Raw genomic sequence first — 12,245 nt, forward strand, 5'->3', positions numbered from 1 at the left:
TTTTGTCAAAAACTGAATTAGGGGAGAACCGAAATCTTCAAAAAACGACGTTTGGTTGTCATAGGAAGTGGAGGAAGTTGAGAGACTAAAACTAAGGCATCAAAAAGACGAGATTTTCGGTCAAAAACCGAATTGTATGAGAACCGAGGCATTCGAAAACCGAATTTTGACTGTATAAGGAAGCAGAGGAAGTTGAGTGGTGCATTCAGGTGCGCTCAGATTTGGTTGTAAACCGAGTCATAAAAAAACACAACATTTTTGGTTGAAACCCGAATTGGTTGAGAACCGATATGTTGAAAAACCCGAGGTTTGACTTTATTTGATTCCATTTAACTCCTTCACTGCCAGACAATGTGCAAAATGTGTCCACTCCAGTGCCAGGGTTTTTGTCATTTTCACTCTTACTGCAGGACCCACAAAAATATTGAGTTTTAATGACATAAACATTCAATGCAGCGTAAGAAACCTTAGACTCTCTCCTTTCATTAAAAAAAGAGTTAATTCCTCAGTTATATGGATCTGGAGTTATCTGAGCTTGAAATGAGGGCAGCTGTACAAAATACAAATCAATACATACAGATTGATTTGTGTGGTGCTTTAACAAGCGCTCAAGCTAGAACAAAGCACTAACATGGAAAAAAAGGCAAATGCTGCCGCCTGGTGGAGTGAAAAAAAAAACAGAGGTCTGACCAACGCTTTATTGATACCCAACCAACAAAAAACAACACCCGAACCAATTCGGGAATGGCAGTGAATGAGTTAATTTGACTTTTTCAGCTGCAAAAATCAGGCAACAGGTCACCGTCAAACAGCAGATGCCACCAAAATTCCTAACAAATTGAGCTGCAGTGGCACTCACCGACACAGGCACAGACCCAATTTAACCCCCCAACCCCCCCCGTGCCTCTTCATACACTCTCCCAGCATGACATGGTTGTGCTCACATAATCCAACACTGAAAAAATGTGGCGGGCCCGAGCTGCCATTGATTGGAAAGAAAAATGGCTACAATTTCTTCAATGAGATGCGGAGAATGTATGCTGTTACCCTGTCCGGTTTTACGGCTGCGTGAGTGCATATTCCCGGCACCAAGGGGGTAGGGGGGGCGAGTTCCCGTGACCGGGTGGGGGGTGGACAGGCACAGGAACAGCTTTGCTGGCCATATGCTCCCCCAAGGTTGATGCGGTTCCTCCTGGGTGGACATTTGGACGGCCATTTTTGGCTGACGTGCCGCCAGCCATTTTGACTCTAGGGTCCACTTCCAAAGCTGTTCGCTGGCTTTACGCTTTCTCTCTTTCCTATATACAGTGATACATTGGCTTACGAACTTCATTGGTTCCCAGAAAGTGTGTGTAAGGCGAAAAGTGTGTATTCCAAACATTAATTTCCCATAGGCAACCATTAAAATGAGAATAATCCGTTCAGAGGTCCCCATCCATCCATTTTCCGTACCGCTTATTCCTCAGTAGGGTCGCGGGTGGTGCTGGAGCCTATCCCAGCTGTCTTCGGGCACGAGGCGGGGGACACAAAGACGTACAACAGTTACTCTCACACTCACACCTAGGGACAATTTAGAGTGTTAAATCTGCCTGCCATGCATGTTTTTGGAATGTGGGAGGAAACCGGAGGACCCAGAGAAAACCCAAACAGGCCGGGGGAGAACATGCAAACTCCACACAGGGAGGCCGGGGTGGGATGCGAACCGGCGACCTCTGCACTGTGAAGCCTAACCACTAAAGCCTAAGTGCTAACCACTCGACTACCGAGCCGCCTCGCAGATCCCCATAAAACATCATTTTCAACTCAAAAAGCCTTAAAACTCCACACAATATACCTTATTTTATGTATAATAAATGTGCTATGGTATTGTAATTAAAGAAATAATCTGTACTGTATAATAATAATAATAATAATAATAATAATAATAATAATAATAATAATAATAATAATAATAATAATAGCCCGAAGACAGCTATGTGCGTCCTGTTGCGCTTATCCCCTCCCTCCTCTATCACGGATCTTGACCAATCACGTGCGGCTTTAACCAAAGACGGGCTGGCGAATAGCGAAAAAAAAAGCCGGCTGCCATTTCAGGAGCTCCAACAACCGGCTCGGTCGTGAATGACACATCACTCATTGTGACGCTCCATGTGCGTCCAAAAAATACTTTGTATGCCAAGATTAAATTCTTGCGAATTTAACATTCGTAAGGCGAAAAGTTCGTTAGCTAAAGCGTTCGTAAGCCGAGGTATCACTGTATATTATATTTTCTCTGCAACAAGCTAAATCTTGAATGCAAACACCTAGCTGTTGCATCCATTGACCAAAAGAGATTGTCTCACATCTCCTGTTCCACATTTAGTAAATCCGCTTCAATTCCAAGCCGTCTGCATGTACCTCTTGGGTATTGGCCTTTTATTCAAACCTCTCTGGATCTCCGTCAATTGACTCACATCTTTCCGAGCCGCCTTGATCTTAGCCTCCAACCGTCTTTTCCATGGTGGGTAACGAATCTCGTGGCTCTCACAGTTGCTCTTGTAGCCAAGCATCTCTAGGATCACTGATGCTAAAGCGTATATCAGCTCATTGGTTTCCGTGATCTTCCACCTATGCAGCACCACTCCTTTCTTCTCATCGTGGAATTCCCAAGCCATTTGCAAGCCATCGTAGTCCATTTTTATTTCCGTTCGGCACAGCGTTCAGGACTCAAAAGGATGTCGGCGGCTAATGCGACCTATCAGCCATCGGACAAACCGACGTCAAGCGGGAATCAAATCAAATCTGCTCACCTAATTCCTACCTTAATGTTGCTTTAGCTGACGGAATAATGCCACATAAGTCACCACGTAATGGAATTACGGCGGCGCACAGGGCGGGGTCCACTTGACCGAGGCTAATTTTGTGTTTTGTCTCTTGTCTGTCGCATTTAAGCAAGCAAGCGGTGAAATTCCCAAGTCATCCTAACTTGTAAAGTTAGGATGAAATTTAAAGAAAAATCAATCTCATTTTTAAGTGCCACGAAAAACTGCTTGCGGTATAATGCAATGTAGTGGTGTGTGCGTGTGTGTATGTGTGTATGTGTGTATGTGTGTATGTGTGTATGTGTGTGTGTGTGTGTGTATGTATATGTGTGTGTTTGTGTGTGTATATAATAATAATAATAATAATAATAATAATAATAATAATAATAATACATTTAATTTTAAGCGCTTTTCAAAGCTCTCAAGGACACTTTACAGTCACAGACAAGCATAGGTTCTATAATAAATGAAATACAATCATAAATAGAATACAATAAATAAAATACAATTAAAAATAGAAATAAGAGAGAGAGCTACACAGAAAATGCAATTTTAAATAGGTGGGTTTTGAGATGGGACTTGATGGTGGGAAGAGAATCCATGTTATGAATGTTGGTAGGAAGTGAGTTCCAGAGTTGGGGGAGGGGGGCAGAGCAGCTGAAGGCTCTGTCACCCACCGTACTGAGACAGGCATGGGGGGCACACAGAGGTGGAGGGAGGAAGAATATCTGAGGGAACGAGAGGGAATAGAAATTTGAAGAAAGTCAGATAGGTATGGGGGGCAAGGCTATGGATAGCTTTAAATGTATAAAGAAGAATTTTAAAGTTGATTCTATTTTTGACCGGGAGCCAGTGGAGCTCTTGGAGGACGGCGGTAATGTGGTGAAAGGATGAGGTTCTGGTGATGATCCGGGATGAAGAATTCTGGACGAGTTTGTGGAGACGTTTCTGAGGGACACCAAAGAGAAGTGAATTGCAATAGTCTATCCGGGAGGTGACAAGACTATGAACGAGGATAGCAGTGGCGTGAGGAGTGAGAGATGGGCGAAGACGATTGATATTGCGTAGGTGGAAGTACGCAGATCGGGTTAAGTTATTTATATGGGAGTGGAAAGACAGTGTGCTGTCAAGGATGACACCTAAGCTTTTGACCCGAAGGGAGGCAGAAACGGTCGAATTGTCAATAGTGAGAGAGAAATTGTTAGCTTTGCTCAAGGTGGATTTGGTACCAACGAGGAGAATTTCAGTTTTTTCGCTGTTAAGTTTCAGGAAGTTATGGGTAAACCAGGATTTAATTTCAGAGAGGCAGAGTGAAAGAAGGTGGAAGAGAGGTGTCGGGTTTGCTGGAGAGGTAGAGATGGGTGTCATCCGCAAAGCAATGAAATTGTATATATGTATGTACAGTGAGACCTCAACTTACAAACTTTTTGTCTTACAAACGTCAAATTTATGAAAATTAAACCTTATAATTGTCACGTTTTGCGAGGTGGTGATGGCGGGTTCGGATCCCAAAAAGCAGGCAGGAGGGAGCAGGAGGTTGTTTGACAAATTGTATTAAAATAAAGTCAGCAGGAACAAAATGTAAAACATCAAAATCATCTGAATGGAAAAAAAATACAAAGTAGCAAAAGAAGACCAAAAGTAAAAGTCAAGGTTAAACAAACACATACACAATGCATGCAGCAAACAAGCAGCAAACAAACAATGAACCGGCACCGGATGGTCGTGCCGGGTGTCCTTTTAAGTGTCAATGATTAAACGACCAGCACCTGCGAGGCTGCAGGCAGGGCTGACGTCGCTACCCGCTGGTCGCCAATCTGATCGGGACGACCAGCATCTGTGCAGGTGTAGGCGGGGCCGACAGCGCCCCCCGTTGTTTGCCAACCAGATCATGACAATAATAAGCACTATTTTCATAATACACACCCACCACGGCTGGTGGAGTGATCTTCTGCGGAAGCACACGACCGGACAGCACCAGAGGTTAAGTTACCAACAGTCCTTATGGAAGGTGACTCTCCTTCCATAAGCCGTCAACGACCATCAAAAAGGTAAATAAAACGTTATTTTACAGCACAGTTTATTTCTTTAATTACAGTCGTCATGTAATGCACCAAACAGCAATTCCCTTTGACCTTCGACCTCCAACGCCAAGTGACTTCATGATACAATGCAGTGTATTTCTTTCATTACAATACAATAGCACATTTATTATACATAGAATAAGGTATGTTGTGTGTAGTTTTAAGGCTTATTTAGTTGAAAAGTATATTTTATGGAAACCCGGGAACGGATTATTCCCATTTTAATGGTTTCCTATGGGGATTATTTTTTTGAGATACACACTTTTTGCCTTACACACTCTGTCTGGGAACCAATTAAGTTCGTAAGTTGAGGTCTCACTGTATATGTGTGTGTGTGTGTCTGAGTGTGTATACATCTGTGTAAATACAAACGTGTGTGTATGTGTGTGTGTATGTATATGTGTGTATATGTCTGTGTATATACAAACGCGTGTGTATCAGAATCAGAAAACCTTTATTCGTCCCACAATGGGGATATTTGCAATTTTTGTGTATATGTGTATGTTTATGTGTGTGTCTGTGTGTGTATATGTGTGTATATGTCTGTGCATATACAAACGTGTGTGCGTACTAGTGGTGAGCTGTGCATATCGCCCCAAGGCCTTCAGTAGTGCTATGTCTGAATCAATCCACAGCTGCGAGTGTGATGCAATTTATTAGACGCCCACTAGATGGCGCCGTTGAGAAGGAAATACTGTCATTACACTGTTTGAATTTTTAATATGAATGTGTAACCTCATAAAATTACAATAATATTGGCAATTTCTGCTAGCTTCAGAGTTGTCCAACCTTCATGATTTTTTCTTGAAAAGTCCAAGAAAAAAAACACTAAATTAGGAAACCAAATCCATTTCTTCTCCTCCTTCAGCTCTTTTGGCTTGACAAAACCGCTATTAAATCAACCCCAAAATAGATTTGCTTATGCAACTCGCTACCAATACAGTGTGCTAGCTCTGGCCAGTATGCTCTTGTCACTAGCAACTAGCAATACTATGATTGGCTCGTGACAAGCCAATCATAATTTGCGAAAACTACTGACATTGCCAGTGCCTTCGAGCAGGCATTGTGTTGCCAACTCAAAATCGGATTGGATAAAGCAAAAGTTTGATCGACACTTTTGATGCAACAGGGCCTTCAGAACTGATTGTGAAGGTGCCCAGGTCAATTTCTAACCCTGGTAACAAAAGATGGCTGAAATGTGATTAAATGCTAAATATTGATGGACAAAATATAATTCACATGAGTCTGTGATTGTGATATTTTTTAGGCCAGCGGAGAAGTCCTTGCAGGCCCTAACGGCCCACCACGTACGTGTGCGTAATCATATCGATGGAGTTTTGTGCGATGTCGTCGTCGTGTGTGTGTGTGTGTGTGTGTGCAATTGTGAACTCTCACTCCATCGACATGATTCAGATGGTTGATCAATAGTTGCGATTAAAGGGCCCATTAGCCATCCAGACGCCACTGTTCACTCACACCTGAATGAAAAAGCTTCAGGGATGATCAATATTGATTCCGCATCAGCATATTCCGCTTTTCACGTGATTGTTCCCGAGCGATGGAGCGATCGGACTCCCGTTTGCGTTGGTTGATTGACAGTTCTTTTTTTTTTTTTTTTTTTGGGGGGGGGGGGGGGGGGGGGGGGTTGTGTGTGATTTTTTTTGCCTTCCATTTTGTTTTTATAATAATAATAAAAATAATTAAAAATAATAATAATAATAATAATAATAATACGTTTCATTTATAAGCGCCTTTCAAAACTCTCAAGGTCATTTTACAGTCACAGGATTAGTTTTTCTGTGGGTGAGCAGCGGCAGCCACATGCGCCTGCGTTCACTCAACCCGGAAGTAACTCAAATAGGTAGCAAGCTAGCTATCTAGCGAACAGATCGATAATAGCTAGCGAATAGATAGCTAATAGCTAGCGAATAGATAGCTAATAATAGGGATGTGACAAAATTTCTCAATAATAATGATCACACATTTTTTCATATCATATTAAATTGCATTTAAATAGCTTTCAAATCATGTATAGAATATTGTTCTATGACAAATAATAAGGAAATAATGGAATTTTTAATTCTCGAAATATGAGGGGATTTTCCGCCTGTAATTACACAGTTAAAACAATGAAAATCTGTGACTGAGTTCTTTATTACAGTTTAAACTATCATAACGTTCTTAATTTTTGGCAGATCTTAACGAGTAAGGTACCATTAGAAAGCTTTTGAAATTCTAAACAAGACAAAGCACAAGAGAAGAGTCAAAATATGAATTAGCAAATATCGACGATCGAATGCAGGCAGATTTTCGTCAGAAATCAAAAATGGCTGTCACTGAATACTAGGAAAGAAAATTGCGAGCTCTAGAAATATATATGCTAATGCTTCTTTTCGCTTGAAACTTGGCAGTTAAGGAGAAAAATATATATGCTAATACTTCTATGAGTTATAATAATACAACTTACTCACCTTTATAAACTGTAGTGTTAGCAAAAAGAGCATAAACTTCAATCCTTTTTCCCCGTTTCTCGCATCGAGGGAAACGTGTAATACGTCATCATAAGTGCATATCTAGGAAAATCCCACGAAAAACGATTACGTACTGTCACAGTTTGCGAGGTGGTGATGGTTGTGGATCCCAAATAAGCAGGCAGGAGGGAGCAGCAGAATGTATATGACAAATTGCATTGCAATAAAGTCAGCAGGAACAAAATCTAAAACATCTGAAGTCGTCTAACAAGTAATCTGAACAGAAAAGTACAAAGTATCAAAGAAAACCATCAGTAAACATCTGCCAAGAGGAAACAAACCTGACAGTGGAATGGTCGTGCTGGGCGTCCTTTTAACTGCCACTGATGAGGACGACCAACACCTGTGCAACTGAGGGCGCGGCCGTCAGCACGATCTGTTGGTCGCCAACCAGAACATGACAGTCTGCCACGGATTGGAACGACCAACACCTGTGCAGGTGCCGGCGGGGCCGACAGCGCTTGCCGTTGGTCACCAACCAGATCGTGACACGTACTTAACAAAAACCCAATGACATACGACGGTACAGAGTGTACAGAGTGCGCTCGGTTCACTGGACAGAAACAATCGCAGTGGAATATAGGTTACTGTAGCGTGCCTACTAATAGATATCAAATAGATAGCTAGTAGCTAGCGAATAGATAGCTATTAGCCAGCGAATAGATAGTTAATAGTTAGCGAATAGATAGCTCTCAATTTAAGCTTGTAACCAATATGATAAACTGTCCACAGTGATGAGCGCCGTCTCTGAAAATTTTGACATGCTCTAAAAGTCCAGATCAAAATAACATTTGCAGTTGATTATTAGTTTTTAAATACAGTAAAGTCTCGTTATATCGATATCGGATATATCGATAGTCCCGGTTATATCGATACTATTTCTATGCACGCACGGAGAAAATTACATGCGCGCAGGGTCGGATATATCGATAGTCCCGGTTATATCGATATTTTTCAGACTCCCTAGAATATCGATATAACGAGACTTTGCTGTAATCACATATCAGAAAATGTGAAAAGTATAATCAGAGAGTAGAAACAAATTTATGTCACCTGTACCAGCTGGACATTTATACTAACTGGAAACCGGTTGCTTTTTGTTTGACGTGTTTGTAACGTTTTTGTGTGTACGTACATGTACGCAGGACGACGGTGCCGGCAGCAGCCTTTACTGCGAGCTGTGCGACAAACAATACGTTCGCCAGCAGCAGTTTGACAACCACATCAACTCCTACGACCATCATCACAAGCAGGTGAGCGAAAAGGAAGGCGACAAGGGGGGCAGGGGAGGGGCGCCTTCCGCCCGCCTCCGCCAAATCTTTTGTTCCAAGCTGTCAATGAAAAAAAGGTGCCCGCTGAGCTTTTTAGATGCCACGCAAGTGTTCAAATGGAGCATTTAAAAAAAACCAAGATGGATAGAGTACAGGGATACCTCGGCTTACAAAGACTTTAGCGAACAAACTTTACGATTTACAAACATTAAATTCGAGAGAATATAATCTTTGAGTTAACTAGTTTTTGGGAAACAGACGGAGCGCTACAAGGGAGGACTTGTTTTCGTCACCACCATTTTTTTGAGAGCAGACGTGGTTTGTTTTCGAGTGGAGTACTAATGCTATTATGGGAGCGAAAAAGCCCCCACCACAGGCTAGTGTTAAGGCGAAGACGACACAAAACAAAACTACAGTCGAGCAGAAGAAGGAGATAATCAAAAAACACCAACGAGTTGTGCGTTTGTGTGACTTAGCGTCCCACGACCAGTACACTAAGTCGACCATTGCTACGTGTGGCTAAGGATGTTTCAGTGTTGTCTAAGCAACGGTCTCAGGCAATAGAGGAGGTTAAAAAACTTCTGTTGATTTGGAGTAACGCAAAGCAGCTAGCAGGGGACAGTGTGAGTAAGGGTGTTATCGCCCAGAAAGCACGGCAACTTCACTCAGATGTCATCAAGAGGCAACTACATCAACGACCATCACAATAGTAAATAAAACGACTTGATTATACAATAAAGTTTATTTCTTTCATTACAATCCAATAGCACATTTATTATACATAAAATAAGGGATATTTTGTATAGTTTTAAGACTTGTTTCATAGAAAAAATATGTTTTATGGGGACTTGGAAACGGATTATTCTCATTTTTAATGGTTCCCTTGGGAAATTAATGTTTGGAAGACACACTTTTCGCCTTTCACACACTTTCTGGGAACCAATTAAGTTTGTAAGATGAGGTATCACTATATATGTTTTTTTTTTGTTTCCATTGTACGTTTTCTCCCTCGAGATCTTTTTTTCTTCAAGTTTCCTCCCACGTTCCAAACAAAAATAATTTGTGCGCGGATGTTATGTTGCCCTGAAATAGGCGAGCAAAATGATCATGAATATTAAATGAAGCTTTAAAAAATGAATGAAGTTTTAAAAACCAAAAGTTTGGGTGACATGAGACGATAACGAAGCGTTGACACGACCCCGTGTTGTGTGTTCATGATCGGCGATATTTGACAGCGCTATAAATAAATCAGCGCTGAGTGGCGAGGCTGTTTCAGAGCTCGTTATATCGATATCGGTTATATCGATAGTACTGCTTATTACGGTACTATTTCTATGAACGCAAGGAGAAAAATTACATGCCGCAGGATCGGATATATCGATAGTCCGGTTATATCGATATTTTTTCCGACTCCCGAGAATATCGATATAACGAGACTTTACTGTATATATATATATATATATATATATATATATATATATATATATATATATATATATATATATATATATATATATATATATATATATATACATACGCACTTATAAACACATATATTTATGTACACACATACAGATATATATAATTGGATTGGATTTGCCTTTATTAGTCTCGCTGTGGAGAAATTTACATTTCACAGCAGCAAAGTTATGAAAGGAATGAAAGTAGAAAAACAAAATACAAATATATATACACACACACACACACACACACACACACACACACGCACACACACACACACACGCACATACATATATATATATATATATATATATATATATATATATATATATATATATATATATATATATATATATATATACAGTAAAGCCTCGTTATATCGATATCGGTTATATTGATAATACTGCTTATTACGATACTATTTCCATTTCCCGGCCGAATTTCTAGTCTTTTTATGTATGATTAGTTCTGTTTAGTACGATTCATGGTTATTACGATAATCCGGTTACTACGGTGCTCTTTTTCATCTCCTGCCGGCCATTTTACTATGTTTATATCGAGACACGCCATCGGTCGCGCCATTGGTCGACTTGGTCACGCGAGTTTGTTACGTGATCTCATTTTCCGTACCGCTTATTCCTCATTAGGGTCACGGGGATATATATATATATATACAGTAAAGTCTCGTTATATCGATATCGTTTATATCGATAGTACCGCTTATTACGATACTATTTTCATTTCCCTTGCACATTTCTAGTCTTTTTATGTATAATTAGTACCGTTTAGTACGCTAACCGGTTATTGCGATAATCCGGTTATTACGGTGCTCCTTTTGATCCCCCGCCGGCCATTTTGCTGTTTATATCGATACATCGGTCACGCCATTGGTCGACTTGGTCACGTGTCTTGGTCACGTGACACGCCATCGGTCGCGCCATTGGTCGACTTGGTCATGTGAGTTTGTTACGTGACCAGCACCCTTGGAGCAGAGCCATTTTAAATTTCAGACGCTCGCTCGTGTGTAGCAGACGAGATTGAAGTGTTTGTGTTAAAAGGTAAAAATGGGAAGCAGAAGAAGATTGATGACTTTTTTAAATTGTATACATAATACAGTAAGATGTAAGCGTTGCAGTTTCCCTGTTGTGTTATGTACATGCCCACTGTACTGTATATGAATGCAATCGTTTTTTGCAACAATGTTTCTTGTTTTATCTGCTGAAGCGTGATGATTTTTAAAATTACCATACATTCCATACTGTGTATTAAAGGACAACCGATGTCACTTTTTATTCAAATGCAAAACACCAATAAAAATGACTTCCAATCCAAACAATGGCTTCAGATTCGGATAATATGCTTTCTTGTTACACATCCAGTTATGAATATGATTCAAATACACTGTAGTTCTGAAGATGAAAGCATACATGTTTGCAATCATTAAAGAATTATATGTGCCATTTTGAGGAAACATTGGGGGAACATCTCTCAACCCCCCAAAAAAAGGCACAAAATGGGAGCTCATGGCCAGCTCCGTTTCGTATATGGCGCTTGGCTGCCCTCTTTTGGCAGCTTTTGTTAATGCAGTTCGGCGCAGGATCGGATATATCAATAGTCCGGTTATATCGACATTTTTTTCAACTCCCGAGAATATCGATATAACGAGACTTTACTATATATATATATATATATATATCAAAGGTTCAAAGGTTCAAAGTCAGCTTTGTCAAATATACTAATATGCATGACATACAGCACAGATGAAATTACTGTCCTCTCGGACCCAGCATGCAAGGTACTTATAATTACTTATTATATATATATATATATATATATATATATATATATATATATATATATATATATATATATATATATATATATATATATATATATTATATATAGCTGCTGAATGTTGCAGTGCAATGTTGTTATGGCGTGCATGCTTATTTTCGGACGCGTAGCTATCTCGGCGCAGCAGAGCGCTTCCGCACCAGAATTAAGCCGGACTTCGCTAAAGCTGACACTTGACGTATTTAAAGCTTTGTCGTTGATAAAGCAGCGCACAAACCTCCAATATGGACACGCTTCTCATTT

At 40.4% G+C, this 12,245-nt stretch overlaps 1 protein-coding gene across 1 annotated transcript in view; it reads left to right on the forward strand.

Moving 5' to 3' along the window:
• Positions 1-12,245, forward strand: part of LOC148888939 (uncharacterized) — a 67,098-nt gene that overhangs the window by 49,800 nt on the left and 5,053 nt on the right. The window contains exon 2 of the mRNA XM_089011950.1: positions 8,562-8,669. Coding sequence (XP_088868076.1) covers positions 8,562-8,669 — 108 coding nt within the window. The remainder of the gene's footprint in view (positions 1-8,561; positions 8,670-12,245) is intronic.

The sequence above is a fragment of the Hippocampus bargibanti genome, linkage group LG13 (assembly GCF_051943395.1).
Source record: "Hippocampus bargibanti isolate YZ-2025 linkage group LG13, ASM5194339v1, whole genome shotgun sequence".
Taxonomy (NCBI): domain Eukaryota; kingdom Metazoa; phylum Chordata; class Actinopteri; order Syngnathiformes; family Syngnathidae; genus Hippocampus; species Hippocampus bargibanti.